The 22002-nt window shown below is 45.9% G+C and overlaps 1 protein-coding gene across 38 annotated transcripts in view; it reads right to left on the bottom strand.

Annotated features, from left to right (window-relative positions):
• OBSCN (obscurin, cytoskeletal calmodulin and titin-interacting RhoGEF) overlaps positions 1-22002 on the bottom strand; it is a 316457-nt gene that overhangs the window by 32263 nt on the left and 262192 nt on the right. For 37 of the 38 annotated variants that reach the window (XM_075922913.1, XM_075922903.1, XM_075922914.1 and 34 more), the window contains 11 exons: positions 17065-17322; positions 13786-13918; positions 12074-12210; positions 10484-10596; positions 8378-8546; positions 7135-7216; positions 5290-5490; positions 4545-4605; positions 1097-1174; positions 768-940; positions 55-81 (listed from right to left, as the gene is read on the bottom strand). In XM_075922913.1, coding sequence (XP_075779028.1) covers positions 55-81; positions 768-940; positions 1097-1174; positions 4545-4605; positions 5290-5490; positions 7135-7216; positions 8378-8546; positions 10484-10596; positions 12074-12210; positions 13786-13918; positions 17065-17322 — 1432 coding nt within the window. Of the gene's footprint in view, positions 1-54; positions 82-767; positions 941-1096; positions 1175-4544; positions 4606-5289; positions 5491-7134; positions 7217-8377; positions 8547-10483; positions 10597-12073; positions 12211-13785; positions 13919-17064; positions 17323-22002 lie in introns of those variants that run through there. The other variant, XM_075922937.1, reaches the window with a different exon arrangement.

Consider the following 22002-nt stretch of genomic DNA (forward strand, 5'->3'; position numbering starts at 1 on the left):
GCCTGAATCAGAATTAAGGAAAGCTGAATGGGGCTGTTAGAGCAGATTGTTTACCTTAAATAGCTGATGACTCCAACAGCCCTGGGGAGAAAAGACACATATTTATATCAGACAAATATTCCTCCTTCTCTCCCTCCCTCACCACACAGCTTCCCTGAGCTCCGGCGCCAATAACCCAAGTAACTGCCCAAAAGGATCTTCTTTATCTGTCTGGCAAGGGTTAGCTTTTAAAAAGGCAAAATCCCAATATTCTATTGCATTAGTCCAGATTAAAAAAAACAAAAAACAAAACCAAAATCAAACAGCAGCATGGGACACAGTTTTTGCACAATTTATCTCAAGGTGACTGGGAAGGATTATTAAAAAATCAGGGTTGTGTGCATTTTTCTTCTTTGTTACATATCAATATGATTTTTTGGGTTATTTTTTAAAAGTTATTTTACTGTAAACATACCAGGAATGTCCATTCTGGCCATCCCTGGCTTTGCTGGATTACTTAGCGCAGGGGTGGGGAACCTAAGGCCCAGTGGCTGGATGTGGCCTGCTGGCTTGTCTGGATCTGGCCCCCAAGACTCAGGGCCTCCTCCTCGGCATTGGGGAACCTGTGCTAGTGCCCCACCCCCCCTGCCATCCCATCACAGAACTAGAGCACATAAGCACGTGTCTTTACACTGCACAGATCGATTAATAAGCCCAGTTTCTTTACGCCTGAAGCCCCAAAGTTTCAGTGCTCGGTGCTGTAACTTTTTAAAAAAGTGACAATTTACCAAATATCGGACGCCTTTGACACTGGGAGTTGAGAGATAATTTCCGGGGAGACAAACTCAGGAGATCCAAATTTGCTGTACTGAGGCTCAGATGGATTTATCTTTTGAGCGAACCCAAAGTCACAGATCTTAATATCTTCTCTCTCAGGGTAGGCCATCAGGATATTTGGAGGCTAATGATCAGAAAACACAGAGAACATTTATTTGCCAAAGGGCATCATTTTTAAACACAAGTAAATCTTTAATATACAGTTTGAATAAAACACATCACTCGCCTGCCCTGCAAGTTACAATGGCTAATACAAGGTAGATTTTCCTTTGCAGCTTACCTTAATGTCCAAGTGAAGTACATTATTGTCGTGGAGATAACTGAGTCCTTCCAAAAGCTGCCTGATGTATAATTTGACCTTAAAAATCAAAATTAGTTACAACATATTTTCATTTGAATTGTACAATGGATCTGTTTAAAACATGAATTCCCTGTTTCAGAGGAATTACCAATTCCAGAAATATTCCCTGTAGAAAATATGGGAAATGCAGATTGAACTGATAATTAAAGCTGGCTGGAGAACAAGTCCATTGTACGAAAAGTTTCTAGTTTCAAAAGTTGTTTTTCTTCCATGTCAGATTAAAATGAGACCTTTAGAAATTGTTCATAACTCCCCGCCCCACCATGTGAGAGAAAGCTCCAGTCAACCCAGAATAGCCAATAACCCAGCAGCAAGTGTGCTGGGGCAGATAGGTAAATGTGGGTTTTCCACATCCCACATCAGTGTCTTAATCTCTAGCCTACATAAGAACATAAGAACGGCCATACTAGGTCAGACCAAAGGTCCATCTAGCCCAGTAGCCTGTCTGCCGACAGTGGCCAGCACCAGGTGCCCCAGAGAGGGTGGACCGAAGACAATGATCAAGCGATTTGTCTCCTGCCATCGCTCTCCAGCCTCTGACAAACAGAGGCCAAGGACACCATTTTATCCCTGGCTAATAGCCTTTTATGGACCTAACCTCCATGAAATTATCTAGCGTCCCTTTAAACTCTATTATAGTCCTAGCCTTCACAGCCTCCTCTGGCAAGGAGTTCCACAAGTTGACTACACGCTGTGTGAAGAAGAACTTTCTTTTATTAGTTTTAAACCTGCTCCCCATTAATTTCATTTGGTGTCCTCTAGTTCTTCTATTATGGGAACTAATAAATAACTTTTCTTTATCGGCCCTCTCTACACCACTCATGATTTTATAGACCTCTATCATATCCCCCCTCAGTCTCCTTTTTTCTAAACTGAAAAGTCCCAGTTGCTTTAACCTCTCCTCATATGGGACCCATTCCAAACCCCTAATCATTTTAGTTGCCCTTTTCTGAACCCTTTCCAAGGCCAAAATATCTTTTTTGAGGTGAGGAGACCACATCTGTACACAGTATTCAAGATGTGGGCATACCATAGTTTTATACAGGGGCAGTAAGATATTCTGGGTCTTATTTTCTATCCCTTTCCTAATAATTCCTAGCATCCTATTTGCCTTTTTGACCGCCGCTGCACACTGCGTGAAGTTCTCAGAGAACTGTCCACGATAACTCCAAGATCTCTTTCCTGATTTGTCGTAGCCAAATTAGCCCCCATCATACTGTACGTATAGTTGGGGTTATTTTTCCCGATGTGCATTACTTTACACTTATCCACATTAAATTTCATTTGCCATTTTGTTGCCCAATCGCTCAGTTTGGTGAGCTCTTCTTGGAGTCCCTCACAGTCTGCTTCTGTCTTGACTATCCTAAACAGTTTGGTATCATCTGCAAACTTTACGACATCACTGCTTACCCCTTTCTCCAGATCATTTATGAATAAGTTGAAAAGGATTGGTCCCAGGACTGACCCTTGGGGGACACCACTAGTTACCCCTCTCCAATCTGAAAATTTACCATTTATTTCTACCCTTTGTTTCCTGTCTTTTAACCAGTTCTCAATCCAAGAAAGGACCTTCCCTCTTATCCCATGGCCATGTAATTTACACAAGAGCCTTTGGAGAGGGACCTTGTCAAAGGCTTTCTGAAAATCCAAGTATACTATATCTACTGGATCCCCCTTGTCCGCATGTTTGTTAACCCCTTCAAAGAACTCTAAGGGTATGTCTACACTACCATCCTAGTTTGAACTAGGGTGGTAATGTAGGCAACCGGAGTTGCAAATGAAGCCCGGGATTTGAATTTCCCGGGCTTCATTTGCATATTGCTAGTGTGGACTCCGTGCCCTGCGGCGACACGCGGCACGGACTAGGTAGTTTGGATTAGGCTTCCTATTCCAAACTACCGTTACTCCTCGTTCCATGATAAAAACCTTAAAAACTAATAAAATAAACTTTTTAAACGAGGCTATTTTATGTGAAACAGAAACAAGCAACAAGACCGGGCAATAATTTTTGTAATTTTTGACATGGCCCCGGGGCCTCAGGCAGAACGGGGTGGGGCCAGGATACTTCTGTGTTCACAGACCCTGATTGATCTGGGGGTGGGGGAGCAGGTGAAGTCTTTGCCCCCTGCACCTGCGCCCCTGGTGGTGGAAGGAGACTCCATGCAATCCCCCCTTTACCCTCAGGTCACTGCTTTCAGGGCAGGGTTGGAGGAGACTTTGCACGCTTGCCCGCTCATTGGCCTGGGACACAGGGAGCGCGCAAAGTCTCTCATTCCCCATCTTCCATGGTGCTTAGAGGTGCCCACCACGATTGACTAAGCACTGCGCACTCCCCCATCCCTAGGCCCTGACTGGCCTGGAACTGGCAGGACCTCTGCAGACTGGATCAATCTGCTTGGTGGGTTCTTTTGCCCACCCTGCCTTAGCACATGGAATTCAGAGACAGTGGCTAAGGATATAACTGTACAGCCTGTGACAAAAAGCCTTCAGCACAGGTCGACAGACTCAGTCTAGCAGGGCTTCTACTAGCTGTCTAAAAGCAGCTGGGTAGCTTGTGCTTTACAGCTGTGGCTCACACCGGCGCTGGGACCCCATCCCCACCCCTTTGGTGTCTAATTTCTGAGCCTGGGGGCTCACTGGCATAGGATGCACAGACATGCCCCGTGTGTCTGCCTCACTGGAGTTTTCCAATAAGTAGGCTTGCCAGATGCTTTCACCAAAAATCCTGGCAAAAAAACCAAAACCAAAACCAAAAACAAACAAACCAGCAAGGAGGACACAAAAGTTGTTGAGCAAAAAACTGAGTTAGTGGGTTTTCACGAGAAAAGAAAAAACAGCTGTGCCTTTAATAATCCCCATGCTCTTCCCATGCCAGACACGGCAGGGGAAGATTGTCCCGGCTGGCCTTCCATCCGAGAGAAACAGAAAATACCTGTCATTTACATGTTAGAAAGCCAATCTTTAGACTGGGCACAGATCCTAATATGAGTAAAATTTCACCATGGGTGGGAATTTAATAGCCAGGCCCAGGCAGAAGGCCCAGCTAGAAGGGAATTCAGCCTTGCCCCTATATAGTCTTCTCTACTGTTTCCTCTGAGACCTGAGAAAAATAAAAGTAGCCAATGAAGTGCAGGAGATTTGTGTTCCAGAATAAGACAGGCTAAAGGGCTCTGATATTTGGAGCTAGAAGGGACTGGAACTGCCCCCCACCCCCGAGGATGCATCTCACTTCTTGGCTTGGGAAGGGCAAGGAGATGAAGAAGATAAAATCACTAGTGAACAGGAAGTTATTGTATCAGTCAAAACACATGGAAGGAACCTCATAGGTGCCACACGGGGAAATTTTAAAAGGACAAGACATTGGTACCTCATCTTCAGTAACAACATTCTTCCTGAATAAACGGTCCAAGAGCTCCTCGGTGGAGCACCTAGCAAGGACATTAAGGAGAATTAAGACCATTTGTTTATCATCATCACTTAGTAGCATTCTACAACAAATACAGCGCTGGATGGTAATAAAATAGAACAGATCCCAGAGGGCAGCCTATATCCTCTGTGATGTTAAATCCCCTCTCTCTGACAGGCATTTGCTTTGGGTCTGGGATAAAATGCTTCAAATCTGGAAGGACATAGGGCAGTCCTCCCGTGGGGAATGTGAAACTCAACCACTGAACATCTTTGCTCCTTAACAATTAAATGAAACCCATGGAATTAACCAGCTGCCTTGTGCTAAAATTCTCCTTTAAATTTCATTGTTTGGTTGCTCCTCACCATCTTCTCTCTGTGCTTTCATATTTCCAGCTAGACTAATCCCTTTAAGGCAGGGACTTCGGCTTTCAGAAGTGCTTTGGCGCTGTATAATCCATTGCTGTGAGAGGTATTTTTCTAGTGTGGCTTTTTCTACTGCAAATCCACCCATCCTGGGTACTTATATGGCCCCCACACTCATTGTAAGTGAGCCCCTTACAATTTTTAATATGTTTATGTTGTACCCCAGTGGGTGTTTTATATCTCAGGTGTCAAGTACAAATGGTTATATTCATATTCACACGGGTTTTCTTAACAGGCACTTCCCAGCATTGGCTGAGAAAAAGAAGAGAAGAGAAGGATACAGCTCCAGAATCAGAACCAAGGTTTTCCTTGTTTCAAACGCATCCAGCAGGCGGGTGATTCTGTCGTGGGAAAGCGTGGCGAGGATGTCCCTCTCCTGGTAGGACTGGGCTCTCGTTTTGCTTCGCAGAGGTATGAACTTAGCAGCACACGAGACTCTGTTCCCTTTGTGCACAACCCGTTTTACAAAGCTGAAAGAGCCCCTGTAAATAACCAAAAAAAAAAAAATCACCTTGAGGTTTTGCCGTGTGTCCTTCGGAATGTCAGATTCAAGATGCTTGCATTCTTCTCCCCCTCATGCAGTCTTTTCTCTCAAATCCTTCCTTCCACATTCACCTTACATGCAGCCTAATGTAACAATCTGCCTCTATAGTGTATGAGATTATGTCACCTTCTGCTGACTGGCCCCCCAAAGCTGAACTGGTTATGGACCAAGAGTTGCCAGTTACACCCTTAGCACCAGAAGTCCTGTAGCACGTTAGGGTGCATCTAGACTACGTGCCTCTGCCGACAGAGGCATGTAAAATAGGCTACCCGACATAGTCAATGAAGCCGGGATTTAAATATCCCCGGCTTCATTAAAATAAAAATGGCCGCCGCGCTGTGCCTGCACCGGACAGGGAAAGATGGAAGGAAATAGTAAGGGAGGCATCAGATACCAACGTGGGTTGAGCTCATGGTTGTTGATGATGATGATGAAGTTGTGTTGCTGATTTGGAGTTTAGCCCTGCTGTGCAGACGCACCTTGGGACTAGGATTTCAGCCATGGGTTTTTACCACACTAACTACTGTATTTCAAAGTGGGGAAAAGGAAAAGGGGGGGGGTCAAATAAAGTCCAGGCGTAACTGGGCTCAGCAAGCGAAGGAAGTCCACGAGAGCTCTGCCTGCTTAAGCCAATGCTGAATGCAGCCTGACGGCTCAACTTAAAAAAGGAACAAATGAAATAAAACTGTATGTAAATAACAAAAGAGGTGCTACCCTGGGGGTGTGGGCAGAAAGCATTGGCATGTGTTTCACGCCTGCCTCCTCTCAGAAATCAGGTGGTCACCCCAGACTTGGGTTTCACAGCTACTCACACCACTGTGTATTCGGCTTTATTTCTCCCATCACCTGCATTGTGTGGATTTTCCTGCGAGGGGAAGGGAAACACCATCCCTGCCACAGGGTTGGGATTAATATTGTCTCATAAACTGGCTACCACATGCTCTCCTCTTCCCTTAAAGAGGAGCTGTCTCTTCCCCTTTCTACTGGGACTGCCTAGGGAGTGGCACACTCAGGCTGCCCCTAATCTTGTACACTTGTACTGCAATGAACTGTGCCCTCCGTTTTTATTGCATCATCTTTGTCTTGGGATCCTCCTCCTGGGCAAGTGAGGGACACAAGGTCTGGAGTCTAGCAGCCTGAATCCATGCTTGGATGAGAGAGTAAGGCGAGAAGGTTCCTTCCTTAGAGTCTATCAAGTGTGCTGACTCTAGGGCCACGTCCCCACTCACTGTGCCAGAGATCGATCTTCTGGCATTCAATTTAGTGGGTCTAGTTAAGACCCGCTAAATTGAATACTGAGGGCGGCTCTGGTCGGCGCCAGTACTCACTGCAATCATGAGAGGTAAGGGAAGCTCATGGGAGTGTTTACTCTGATCAGCTTCTCTCTGTGAAGAAAACACCAAGCTCGGCTTAAGATAAGCTGACTCCTGCTATGACTGCTGTGTACGTTAACCCAACCTTCCGGGTCTAGAGTAGACCCGGCCTCTACCAATAGTTCTTTACATATTGAGAGACCCCAGTCAGGCATTCATACATTCCCCTGCTAGGACATTTTAAAAGTGAAAAAAAAAATCACACTCACCTTCCTATTTCCTGCTTCACCTCGTAGAAGGAATGGAGTTTTCGTCGGGTGCTCTGTTTCTTTGTCACGGAGTCTTTCTTAGCTTTGGGAAACCCAAGAAGAAGTTAATGATGCTATTCAGACAACACAGGCAGGGCACAGAATGCAAAGCTCTCATGCTGACTCTGGTCGGTGGGAAACAGGATCCGTTTTTGAAGGTGCTGTTGGGAATTAGGCCCAGAGGGCTACTACTGAAGGTGTTTGGCACCATGAGCACAACGGATCTGACGCTCAGCTGGTGCAAATAGCATAGCTAGACAATACAAATCACACCCTAGCACGGCTCCAGCTAGCAAAGTGCTAATAATTCTAGATTATGCCCCCAGCAGCCCATGTGCCGGGTAACAGTCCGTGCACCAGAATTGTTGGTGTGGCCACATGGCGACCAGGCGTGTGTTACCAATGCAGTGTGCGCACTTTCAGACGCTCTTGGCAAGAGTAGGGTTACATGTGTGGGTGCCTGGACACGGGTAAATTATGCAGTGTGGCTGTAACCCACACACCTACTGGGAGTGGAGCATTGTTCCATGGAGTGACCTAGAGAGAATGAGTTTGCTCTCCAGCCTTAGCCGAGAGCTTTTAGCTCAAGCTGTAGAGGTTCATGCATGTAGAGGTCCCACGTTCGGTTCTGCCTGTCGGTGCTTCACAGACACACCCCCAAGTCCATGGAGTTGAGCCAATTATCTCCCCGTCCCAGAGGATCTGGGACTGAGTTTTTAATGGCTGGCATCCCCTGTATTAGTTGTTTAATGTTTACAATTGAATCCTGCCGCAAACATCAGCTCCAAATGAAGTATTAGCACCTTTCCTTAAGCACGACTGGCTTGCATGGCCCCCCTGAAAACGGTCTTCTTTCCACCGATTCCTGCTGCCCTCCATGTCTGTGCATTTCAGGAAGCAGCTCACAAGCAAATAAGCGGACAAGCAAATCACCATTTCAGCCGCGTGGGTTTGCTCCCGGCAGCTACCACCAGGAGGGAGAGCCAGGCAGTGTGGACGGTGCTGATCTCCACCCAACCACCAGCAGGGTAGTGTGACTCATCTGTACATACGGGCCCCAGTGCTTCTTTGAGCCAACAGTGCTGACAAAATGCAAGAACTACTGAAGCTGAACCAGCGCACCGATCCCAGACACAAAAGACGCACGGCCGTGGCAGACAGAAGGCTAAAGTGCCTACACACCAGAGCTAAGGAATGAAGTTACCCTCATGCATAACAAGCTCTGCTTTGCACAAGACCTCCCCTCCTGCGTTTTTGGCAATGCAAGTGTAGACGCCACCATCTTCTGGGGCAGCGTTGTCCAGGATCAAAGAGTACGTCATGCCTTCTTTCTCTTGATGGAGCCTGTCGCTGTTGGTCAACAAGGAATTATCCTGGAAGAAAAAGATAGGAAGACACTACGTCAGTATTAAAGTGCCAGGGCCAAAGGGGTACTGGTACGCTGGAAGAATTAGATCAGTCATACTCAGACCTCAGTGATTCAGGAGACATATATAGAAACACACACAAATAATATAAAATAAAAAAAATATATTAATCAATGTGATTGTTAATAACTTATATTGATTCATAATCCAATCACACAGGGCATGTGTACACTAGAAAATTATTATGAAATAACTAAATTCAAAATAATAACTCCTGAAATAACTAGTTTGGAATAAGCATACCCCCAGGAAAGCAGAAGTACGGATTTTGAAATAAACAGCCCGTTAATTTCGAAATCACGGGCATGGTAGTGTGGACGCTCTGCTTATTACTTCAAAATAATGGGGGTTATTTTGAAATAACTGCCTAGTGGAGACCAGTGCACAGTGTTTTATATCATGTGCTGCAAACAGCCATATTAAAGAGCTACTTTTTGCTCATAAGCCTCAGTCTGAGTACAGCTGATATTTATAGAAAACCAATAGCTAAAATGAAGATCTGCTGCGTGCTTAGACTGAAGGTCTGTGGTGTGCTTAGACTATAGAAGTGTTTATTTTCCACAGGAAATTTTTCTATGCCCTGGTACGTATGTTCTGTTTTCAACAGAAACGGGGCCTGAGTAAACCCTGCTCAGGTAAAATAAGAATTACCTCAAAGCTGTGTCTAAAAGTCTAAATCTGAAGACTTTAAAAAAAATCCTGATTTTTTGGTTTTAGTCAAGACCAGAAGCAGAAATATCCTAAAATGCCACTGGAGTGCTCATTATTTTCCATTCACTCTCAAACAATGATGGGAATCTCATAGTATAGATAGAAGCTCTCTCTTCTGGCACCCTTGGGACCTGACAGGTGCCAAACCAGAGAATTTGCTAAACCACGGGAGGTCAATATTTTCTAGCAGCATTGCCAGCACTTCCACTGCTGACTGGGTTCTGAGAAGACATTTGGGGGTAAATTAGAGCTAAATAACAGCACAGAACACTGAGAGCCAGGACTGGGGGCTGTAAACAAACTTTATGGGACCATGGGAAACTTGGCCCCACCCTTGATAAGTGGACATCCGGCTCACTAATATCATGCCGGACCATGGAGGTTGCCAGACCAGAGAGTGCCAGAGTAGAGAGGTTCAACTTGTCCAGACTTTTCATATGAGATTTCCAGCTCAATGTCAAGACCCAAGCAGTCTGGATAAGCAGCGGTGCAGTGCTTGGTGTAGGGGAGTCGGAATGAAAACTGTGCTGAGGCTGATTCTTTTGCTACATTTAAATCTCCCTGCCTCTGTTTTCCCATCTATAAAATGGGGATTCTTTTGATTGGATATTCATTTATATAGGCAAAGGTCCTGAGATTCCCTGGAGGAAGAGTGCAACAGACATGGAAATGATCTGGCTTAGGTGAAAGTCTTCTGTCAGCCAGGCAGTGCTGGCTGCATCTCCATGACAATGGGGAGATGTTCCCCTTTTTGTGCTGCTCGCTCATTCTGAATTAACGACATTTACAAGCCCACTTCTTGTTGGCAGGAGAAACCCTCCCCAATGGTCAGGTTATTGCATATTTGTCCACCATTGACTCTTGCACCTTCCTTCGAAGCAGCTGTACTTGAATAGATGAAACCTTACCCAAGTTCCTAGATTTGTGTTGTTTTCCGATGGACTTAACAATCAGATATTTTAACTTTTGTGTGTCACTTCTTTGCTTGTAAATGAGACCAGCCATTCGCAGCCCATCGGGACATACAAGAGGCAATTGGAGCCCATTATGGCTGAGAAAAAATAAATCCCCCACGGCCAATGGTTTTCTAACTTCTCTGTTGTTTGTCAGTTTCTCAGCAGCCCATTGCTTTATTTGACACCCCTCCTTTATGGGAAACACTTTCTACTTACCTTATACCATGTGACTGACGGTTCGGGATTCCCTTCGATTATAGCATGGAATTTGGCACGCTCCCCAGCCCGGACTCCCACATCCTCAATGGTCACGTGCATATACGGAGGGCCTGGAGAGACAAATGGGTGTGCCTCGCTTAAAAGAGAGCCCAGGTGTGTCACAACCACGCTGGTGCTAAATGAACGGGGACTGCGGTTGTGAGCTGGTCACCTTCTGAGGCTACCTGTGCTGGTGGCGCTAGCCCCAGACTTGGGTTTGTGGGGGGAGAACTAAGTGATCTGGAGAGATCCCCATAAGTTTCTCTTCCAGGTGGGGGAGGGGGAATTGTTTGGCCAAATTATGATCCAGGCTAAGCCTGCGGACCTACAGTGTCTCATCTGTACAAACCTGCCCCTTCACCTGCTGCGAGCCCACACCATTAGGCCACCCATGTCCCATTTGCTGGTGGGACTCCACACCCTTTCCAATGCTTCTCACACTCTCAGTCTCACCTTGGGCATCATTACACCTGCACATTATCCACCCCAGGGAATTCTGGTAGGTCTGGAAAACACTGATCGGGGATTCCTTATAGAATGGCGGGAGAGAGTCCAACCTCCACTCCCTTGACGGGCCTGGATGATCAGTTGCCATCACAGGAAGACGTTGGCCATCTCAGGTAGTTGTGAGAACGATGGCAAAAAACGTCTCGTTAGTTGTGTCTTGAATTATCTTATTTGATTGGCTTTCCCTGCTCTGCATGCATCAAACTAACCTCCAACCAGGATGTTAATGTTAGCAGGACCTTTTCTTCTGGGCCATGTCTACGCTAGGAAAGTATTTTGAAAAGACTAAATTCGACTTAACTCCCGATTTTGCAAAATCAAAATAGCGTATCCCCACTACACGGGAGCCTCCAAATGAGTCCAAGGCAGGCTCCATTCATGTGGACGTGCTACCTCGACTTAGCACTGGGGAGTAATTAGTTTGAATGACTCTGGGGAGTCGTTATTTCAAAATAGTGGCACTGGAGCATCCATACTACTGCTATTTTGAAATAACTACTTCGGAATTAGTGTTACTCCTGATTAAAAGCAGGAGTACTGATTTCAAATTAAGCGGCCTGGTATCTTGAAATACTGGGCTTAGTAGTAAGTATCAGAGGGGTAGCCATGTCAGTCTGAATCTGCAATAACCACAAGAAGTTCTGTAGCACCTTCTAGACTAACAGATTTATTGGAGCATAAGCTTTTGTGGGGAAAGACCCACTTCGTCAGATGTCGGGCTTGGTAGTGTGGACGTTCCACTTGTAGATTTGACCTAAGGGGGGTTATATCTAAATAAAGTCCTAGCATAGACCAGGGCCTGCTCAGCATATTTTTCCTTTGTGTTTCTGCATGGCATTCTGCTTTTGTCTGCACCCAGGCCACAGCACTGTTTCAGGGGTGTTGAAGTAACACCCCCTGTTACTCTTTGTTTTAAGAACAGTGACCACTAAAAATATTCAACCCCTTCAAAGAGTATTATCTGCCACACCTCCCCCCAGGAGCAAGTAATGAGACACAGATGGGAACCGAGGCAGAGGGTCAAAGGATACAATTCCTTACGTGGTGCACTCTTCTCCTCTGTTTTATAAACACAGGTTCTTTCTGTGGTCTCAATGTAAATTTGACTCTGGACATCCCAGACCACGTCCGCCCCTTCTCTTCTACGCCAGTCTGCTCCGTCCCGGACCGCTGAGGTTCTTTTCACATAAACCAAGAGGTCGAGTCATTACCTGGCCATCCTTCATGTTGGGAAATACTAAATAGGACCTACAATGCATCCTCAGGTGCTCCCACTCATCACTCTCACTGCTCATGACGACCAGTTAAAAGCATCCCCACCCAACGGAGTAGAGAAGAACAGTAAAGTGGTTTGAAACTCTGCAGCTCTGTCTACACTACAAGTTTTTTGCAGCAGAGAGTATGCTAATGATGGGCTCATTCGCATGAGTCGTGATGCCATTAGCATATTTTCTGCCGATGCTTTTTGTGCAAGGGGTTTTTGCGCAAAAAGAAGCAGTGTAGCTGCTTCCATTTTGCGCAAAAAAACCCTTTTGCGCAAGATCCTTATGACTCTCATATTATAACACAGAAAATATTGCAATATGCTACCATATAAATCCATGGTACACCTTGAATAATGTGTGCCGTTCTAATTGCCTCATCTCAAAAAAGAGATGATAGAACTGGAAAAAGTACAGAGAAGGGCAACAAAAATGATTATAGGTATTGAACTACTGTATTTTAGCAAATATACCTCACACCCGAATATACCCTGCACCCGAATATACCCTGCGGTTTTTGCTATTTGAGTAAAAAAAAAACTGTGTTCCCCACGCACGAGTATAGCCCGTGGGGTATACAAGACTTATATTTCAAACTGTGCTGGGGGGTATATTCACTAATTTATGGTGCCGGAGAGCGGACAGGGGGATGAGGACTTAGTCAGCCTCCGGGCAAGGGAGCACTCACCGCACGGTTCCTGCACAGCTGCACTCACCCCCAGGCGAGTAAAAAAAGTTTTGTATACCCCGCGCATGAGTATACCCTACGGGGGTGGTCCGGGGTTTGTAAAAATGCATATAACCCACAGGTTATATTCACTAAAATACGGTACTCGCATATGAGGAGAGATTTAAAAGACTGGGACTGTTTAGAAAGGAGATGACTGGGGGAGAGATAGTGTGATATGACAGAGGCCTATACAACCATGAATGGTGTGGAGAAAGTGAATAAGGAAGTGTAATTTACATAACCCGTGAACCAAGGGTCACCCGATGAAATCAGTAGGCAGCAATTTTAAAATAAACAAAATACATATTTTGTTACACAGTGCACAATCAACCTGTGGAACTCCTTGCCAGGGGAGGTTGTGAAGGCCAAAAGGAAAACTGGGTTGAAAAAACAAAGAATGAGATAAGTTTATGGAGGACTTAACCTCCAATAACCTATCAATGGCTATTTGCAGAAGATGGTCGGGGATACAATCTCTGACTACCAGAGTTGGGACTGGATGACAGCAGGTGGATTACTCAGTAATTGTCCTATTCATTGCCCACAAAACATCTGGGCACTGGGCAGAAGTCAGGATACTGGGTAGATGGATCATTGGTCTGACCCACTTATAGCCATTTTTATCTTTTTGTGTTAAATCTACTCACATCATTTAAGGCGATCAGCTACACCGTTAGGGGGAATGAGACCACAGGGCAGCTTTTGCATGGCCAACGGCACATTCCCTTCAAAACTCTGAGTGATGGGACATTTGCGTTTACCTTGTAATGGGAACAGAGCGCTCCTGAATTCCTGCAGCTCCCATGGTTGTTTCTTTTTGGGAAGCGGTTGGGCTTGACTGTGTGTCACTCAGTTTCTCCTCCAGAGTTTTCCCAGTGCTGCCTCGCTCTTCATCTGACAGTGAAAACAGGACCTGTTAGACTAGGTCCATAAGACCACATGGCTGAAACCAAGGGTGCGGCTTTGAGAGCAATTTCTGAACAACCCAACAGTTCAGTCAGTGTAAGCAAGAGGAGATTTTGGCCTCTTCCAGAGGACTGTGTGAAACGGAGTGTTCTGAGTTACATAAAAATGATTGATGTTAGATTATGGAAACATCAGGATTTTTGTTGTGAGGAAACACTCAGGTAAGGTACAACATTTTTAAAGTGGAAATAATAATAATAAAAAAAAACAACCCCGGGATGTGGGAAGCAAACAAGGTGATGGATTGCATACAGTCAAGGACATAGCTGGCTGAGTTTGTCTTCCAGCTTGCAAACTTAATGACCATGACACATTTTGGCTCTGAAGATAAATTCTAATGCTTCCATATTTAGGGTACAATTATGGGGCTGATTATCAGATCACACTGGTGTAAATCAGAAGTAGTGCCAATGAAGTCAATAGAGCTATACCGATGTAGAACTCATGCAAGGGAAATCAAAATCAGGTCCTATTTTGTACTGGTACCACAAAGAGGGTGTAGTTCCAACGTCACACCTTTTAAACTTAAGCTTTCATGGGCAAAGACCCACTTCGTCAGATGCATGTGGGTCTTTGCCCACGAAAGCTTATGCTCCAATACATCTGTTAGTTTATAAGGTGCTACAGGACTCCTTGCCGCTTTTGTAGATCTAGACTAACATGGCTACCCCTCTGATACTTGACACCTTTTATACTGTTATAACTCCATTCACTTCAATGGAAGATCTCCTCGTTTACATTGCTGTGAGTGGGAGCAGAATCAGGATCAGAATCTCTTCCCTGGAATATTAGGAAATGAAAGATGGGTGGGTTTTTTAAATTAAGGTTTTCCACCAAAACGGGCTTGCTATTCCACTCCAGCAAGAACTAATCACCTTGTGATACATACCATCAGAGTTTCCTCTTTGCGTAAAGAATACCACCTCCCATGCAATGTAAGAGTGTGTCTACACAGCACTCGAAACTCGAAACAAGATACGCAATTTGCTTTATGTAAATTGCGTATCTTATTTTGAATCTATTTTTAAAAAGCTTATTTTGAAATTTGGCGTGTCTACACAGCACCAAATTTCAAGATAATGTGCTATTTCAAGACATCTCTTAACCCTCGTGGAATGAGGGTAACTGGGATGCGCGTGCCCGTTATTTCAAAAAAATATTTTGAAATAACAGGTGGCTTGTGTTGACCTCCAGTATCCTGAAATAGCCATGCAGTGTAGATGTACCCTAAGGCTGTGTCTACACTGCACCCCTTTTCTGGAAAAGGGAGGCAGATGAGACAAGTTGGAATTGCAAATGCAGTGGGGATTTACATTTTCCCCGCTCCATTTGCATGAACATGGCTGCTGCTTTTTTCTGGCTCGGGGCTTTGCCGGAAAAAAGCGCCAGTCTAGACAGGGATCTTTCGGAAAATAAAGCCTTTTCCGAAAGGTCCCTTATTCCTGATTTTAAGAGGAATAAGGGACCTTTCGGAAAAGGCTTTATTTTCCGAAAGATCCCTGTCTAGACTGGCGCTTTTTTCCGAGCCGGAAAAAAGCGGCAGCCATGTTCATGCAAATGGAGCGGGGAAAATGTAAATCCCCGCTGCATTTGCAATTCCGACTTGTCTCATCTGCATCCCTTTTCCGGAAAAGAGGTGCAGTGTAGACACAGCTAATGTGTGCAAAGTGCAAGGAAAAAAAAAAGCACTGTTCCCAGCCAAAAGGTCATTCTTTGGTAGGCTGGTTGGGAGGTCTAGTGGTGATAGCTTGTATCGGAAAGAGATGTGATTCTTCCTAGTAAGCTAACTGAACCCGCTCCACTAGTGAGCACTCTTATATAACAGGACCCAAAATAAAACCATGGTTCACCGATGAGTAGGTACTTCCTCAATGTGCTATTGAAATATTTGCCTTCTTGTTCTTATTCAAAAGCAGGTGATCAAAAGGACACATGTTAAGATAACAAGCATCTCTTTTTATAAAAGCACTTGTTAATAACATCTTCCCTCACTGAAAATGAAAATTTTTTCTAAAAACACCGAATTGTTTTTGTCGCTGCTTCCCTTTTTTGTCCAGCTCTGAGCTACTGTCAAGGAAATAAACTACTATGCTGCACTTTTGGCCTGAAGTAATTTTCTAGTTCTCCTACATTAGTAGAATGCTACTCTTTTGCGTCCCCATGCTGCTGAGGAAAGACTTTCCATAAAAAAGAATCCACACATGTGCATGTCATTTGTTTTGTTCGATTCCATGACATGTTTGCATGCTTATGGTGCAGTGTAACAAATATTTTTTAAACCAAAATCTAGATTTAAGTGCTAAAAGGTACCTGACAGTGTCCCTTTAAGATCACACAAAAGTAAGAACAATTACTATGACTTGACACAAAATGACAACGGATTAGACAGAATGGTTCTCTTGTTATTCTGGCTCCTAGCGAAAGTGAAGGCTGTAGTTTTCACCAAGATTTAGGAAGTGAAATGTATTCACCAATTTTTAACAATAAAATACAGGAATGCAAACATGAAAGCTTTGGTTTTCTGTGCAAGACAAAAATTGGTTCTAATTGTACAGGGCATTCGGTTTACTCACGAAGAAAATGCCCAAGATTCTATTAAGGCTTCCATGTAAATCTAATGTAAATAAACCCTTAATACCCTTTTAGCCTAAAAAAATCTGTGACACTTAGCCAAGAAAGGTCAAGCAAATAGGCCAATCACCATGTTCTTTACAACACACAGTACACATACACAACAACATATTCAGGGCCTAAAATTCAAGCTGACCCCCCCGTGCTGGATGGATCGTTGGTCTGACCCAGTATGGCCATTCTTATGTTCACGCTAAAACTACACATATGGAACTATCCTCCAGCCATAAACTCTGGGGGCATTTAATGTCCAAACTCAGCTTTAAATCCTAATTTGCAAATGCTCCCCGTTTTCATCATGAGCCCTGGTCTGGCTAGCCCCACAATTTGTCATATTTAATTGTGCATCTTGGATTCATCTGTTTAGGAAACATGGACATATAGAAGAGCAACATTTGTGTCTCACATCCACAGGGCATTTTCCAAGCTCATTCCAGACCTACCATGACCTCCAGCACTTTGGGTTTGCGTGCTGGCTTCATGAACGAGCAGCAGATGCTTATTTTCTGTATCGGAGAAGTCTGCAGGTGTGGACTCGAGAATGCCAACTCCACCCTCCTTTGCCCTCATGCCTGGAGGAAGAGTTACATGGAGTGATGTGGAATCCACAAGTTTCTTCAGGACCATCTTTATCTCCTTATCTGCACGTTCAAGTGAGGCCCGGACAGAATTCTCCAGCTCGGACGGCGGCGCAACCTCTCCTACAGACAAGAAGAATAGCTTTTCTCTCTTCAGGGTCAAAAGAAAAGGTCAGTAACAATCAAGCTACAGAGGGATTGGGGGCATGTGTAACTCACAGGCCTGCTGGATGTGGGTCACTGTCCCATGGAGTGGTACTTACATCGCTGACAGAGAGAATGAGTTTGTCTATAGCAGGGGTGGGCAATAATTTTTGGTTGTGGTTGCGGGCCAGCTCTGCCCCTGACAGAAGGGGCTGTTCCCTCTAGGCACCTCCTGCCCTGGGAGAGGAAACTATGCACAGACCCCTGCTCTCCAATGTCTGGATTGGCCTGTGGGTAGGGAAGTGGCAGGGCAGCCAAGGGCCGGATCAAGGGGCTTGTCAGGCCAGATCCAGCCCGTGGGCCATATCTTGCCCACCCCTGGTATACAGCCTTAGCTGAGAGCCAGCTGGCTTTTTGCTCAAGCTGTAGAAGTTTGTGTATAGTGGGCAGATTTGAACCTGGGTCCTCTAGAGCCAGGTGGCTCTCAGCACCTGGCATGGAACAGTGACCCACACTAGGCACGTGGGTTACATGTGCACTAAGCTCCCGATGTCCATGTTTGGGTCCACCTGTCAGCGTTCCACAAACATTTGCATTCAAGTTCCCCTCTCCCCTTGTACTCTGCTGTAGGGAGCTAACGTGCAAATGTTTATTTCCAGAAAGAGGGATTTTAGCTAGAATTCACAGTGAACGTCCAGTAGATTCTGCACATCCTGCTGCAGAGGGCTTAACACGCTACATGCACTCACAGCTTCTCCCCCGATGTGACGGAATGTAGGTGACACATCAGGGCGGAGGTGCCCAAACTAGCGATTCAACTTAAGTTGGATGCACGAGGGGGAAAACACGCAATGTGAAGCTCCTCAGAACAACAGACAGAACCCAGCCTTGACCTTCAGTGCTAACACGGGGTCTCCTTCCCGCGGGCTCCGGCTGCTGGGGGGAAAGCAGGGGCAGCACGTTGCCCCAGTCTCCTTCCCCGGTTGTTTCAGCCAGCTAGGGGAACCCTTTCCTCCCCTAGGAGAAAGTCTGGGGTCAGGGCTGAGTTGTGGGGGCAGTGCAGCCACCAGCCCCTCCCACAGCTCGCAACCCCGCCCAGAAATTCCTGCATACAGGCCTGTAAGGATTTGTGTCATTGTTGTTACCCATCAGACTAAGAGGGACATGGCTGAGGAGCATGTGGGGCTGCCCCCAATGCAATATTTTGATTATTTCTCCGCTTGTGAGATCGTATTTTATAGTACCATTTGCACGTTTCAGGGAAAAGTCAGAGAAGCCGTGGGCTTTGCACGAGGGACACCTGAGAGTTATTTCGAATTGTTTGTTATTAGCTAGGTTTCTGGAGCCACAGGCCTGTGCGGTGCACAGCAGCGACTGGGCAGCACCCCGTGGGAGAGCGTAGGACGAAAGAGAAGCTCTGCTGTGGAGCAGTCTTTCAGAAGAAACGTAGAACCCAAACCCTTCCATTGCTGGTGGTCGGGCTACTGCGAGGCGGAGAACCTTTTTTGGGGTGGGGGGCTGCTGACCCACAAAAAATCAGCCATTCGCAAGTGAGAAGGAAAACAAAAACAAACCCTCATTGACGTGGTCCCCTGAGCGAGTAGGAGAAACTTGAAAAACAACAAATGGTCTTGCAGCACCTTAGAGACGAACAAAACACGTAGGGGTCATGAGCTTTCGTGGGCACAGCTGCTTCTTCACGTGAATGGAGTATTAACAGTCCAGTTCCAAAATAAATACGGGATGGGTGGGGGGAGAAGGAAGGTAAAAAATGGCAGTGAATTAGAGTGTTCATGTTACATGAAGCTGATAGAGAAGGTGCAAATTGCTCTTAAGTACCCATTGGTTGGTTAAGTCAGTAGGATGTGGAAGGCAGTGTGCTAGCCAGGTCATGTCTTTATTCGCACCTTTGCGATGGGTCCCATACCTATAAATGAAGTTAAGTTCCAAGGCTTCCCTGTGTATTTGGCTTGTGGAATTGGCCTGACACAACAGGGTGACTTTGAGAACCATTAATGAGTGCCCAGTCTGGTTACATTCCACATGAAGAGGAATTACAGGCTATCAGGAACACCCTCCCTGATGACACCACTACACACCCGGTTACAGAGCTCTGCGACTTTGTCCTCACCCACAACTACTTCCGATTCAGAGACGATTTGTATCTTCAAGTCAGTGGCACAGCCATGGGCACACGCATGGCCCCGCAATATGTCAATGTCTTTATGGCTGACCTTGAACAACGTTTCCTCAGCTCTCACCTCCTAGCACCCTCACTCTGCTTACACTCCTTTGACAACATCTTCATCATATGGACCCACGGGAAAGAGACCCTTGAAGAATTTCACAGGGATTTCAACAACTTCCACCCCACCATCAACCTCAGCCCGGATCAGTCCACACGAGAGATCCACTTCCTTGAGACTACAGTACAATGACGGACACATTTCCACCACCTTGTACTGGAAACCTGCTGACCACTACACTAACCTTCATGCCTCTAGCCTCCATCCAAGACACATTTCCCAATCTAATGTTTACAGCCAAGCCCTAAGATACAACCGGATTTACTCCAGTCCCACAGACAGAGACAAACACCCTCAGAATCTATATAGAGCTTTCTTAAAACTGAAATACCCACCTAGAGAAGTGAAAAAACAGATCGAGAGAGCCAGAAGAGAACCCAGACATGAACTACTTCAAGACAGGCCAAGAAGAGAAAGCAACAGAATTCCACTTGTCATCACCAACAGCCCACAACTTAAACTCCTCCAACGCATTATCAACAATCTACAACCTAGCCTGGAAAATGACCCTTCACTCTCACAGGCCTTGGGGGAAAGGCCAGTTCTCGCTTACAGATAATTCCCAAAGCTCAAACAAATTCTTTCCAGTAACCACGCAGCACAGCTCTATCATAATCATCCAGGAACCCACCCCTGCAATCAGCGCTGGTGCCAACTCTGTCCACACGTCTACACAAGTGATTTCATCACTCAACCCAACCACATCAGCCACCACATCAGGGGCTCATGTAACTGCACATCCACTAATGTGATCTATGCCATCAAATGCCAGCAATGCCCCACTGCCATGTATATTGGCCAAACTGGACAGTCTCTACGGGAAAGAATTAATGGACACAAATCAGATACCCGAAAAGGCAACACACTGAAACCTGTTGGAGAACACTTTAACCTGCCCGGGGCACTCAATAATGGATCTCAAAGTCACGGTGTTGTTTCAGGCCAATTCCACAAGCAAAATCCACAGGGAAGCCTTGGAACTTAACTTCATTTACAGGTTTGGGACCCATCACAAAAGTATGAATAAAGACATGACCTGGCTAGCTCACTGCCTTCCACATCCTACTGACTTAAGCAACCAACCAATGGGAACTTAAGAGTAATTTGCACCTTCTCTATCAGCGTCATGTAACATGAACACTCTAATTCACTATCATTTCCCCCTTTCCTTCTTCCCCCCTTCCCCTATTTATTTTGTAACCGGACTGCTAATACTCCATTCACCTGAAGAAGTGGGTTGTGCTCAGCTACCCCTCTGAAGCTTTTGAGAAGGAGAAAGACACTCCCCAAATTCCCTTCACATACCAGAGCCTGGGGTGGGAGTAGGCTAGTAGATTTTGTGTGCTCCAGTCCATGGGAAGACAGTGTGTGTGTGTGGCGGAAGGGGTGGGGGGGGCCTGGAGTGTCATCACAGGCTCCCCAATCCGGGGGGGGGGGAAGCCCTGAGCCTTGGGGGCCAAATCCAGGCAAGCTGGGGGCCTGATGTTCCCTACCCCTTGTCTAATAGATGGTTTGCTGAGTGGCAACTGAGTAAAGAAGAAGAAAATACGTTCTCTGTTCAAGGAGCTCACAGCGTACAAAGGTAAAAATCTCCCCAAACAGACATTATTTTTCTCATTCATTCAAACTGCTTTCAAGCGCAAGGCCCCGTCTCTGAGCAGCAGCTAAGTGTATCGCAGATGCCACGTTTCTCTGCCCAATCACTGCCCAACCATGCCTCGCCCAGTTTAAATCCACAAGATTGTATTGGGATGACAAGCTGTACAAGTGTTCCCAAGGTGTAAAAAAGGAACAGCCCCGCCTCCCGCCTCTTAGATACCTGCCGGAGCTCAGCCAAGCACCCCAGGCTAGATGCCGTGTTTGCAAGTTGGGCCCCCGTTTGTAAGGCACGCTGGAATGTCTCCAGTGTCAAATGAACAATGGACACCAAATGTTTATTTACATCATTTTAACATTGCCAAACAGTCTTTTTTAGAGCCACCCATTTTCCAGCGAGGCATAACTTTGTTATTCTAAATATTAGGGATGTAAGTGACTAATCGACTATCTTATCGGATAATCGACACACTAGTCGCTTCACCCCCTTTCTGCCTCTATCAGAAAGTGGTAGCAAGGGGGGGAGGGAAGAGGATGGGTGTTGGGGGGGAGCTGGCTTAAAAGCCAGTTTCCCCAGCTCCAGCTCCGTGGGAGGGGCCGGGGTGCAGCGGCGGCGTTCCACCTTTGAAATGCACAAGAGTCCCAGCTGGGGTCCTTGTACATTTCAAAGCGGAAGCACCACATGAATCCTGGGGGACTCAGAGCCCCCCCGCTGGCCCCAGGCTCCACGCTGACCCCAGGCCCCATCCCTCCCCCG

Source organism: Pelodiscus sinensis, chromosome 2 (assembly GCF_049634645.1).
Source record: "Pelodiscus sinensis isolate JC-2024 chromosome 2, ASM4963464v1, whole genome shotgun sequence".
NCBI classification, from domain to species: domain Eukaryota; kingdom Metazoa; phylum Chordata; order Testudines; family Trionychidae; genus Pelodiscus; species Pelodiscus sinensis.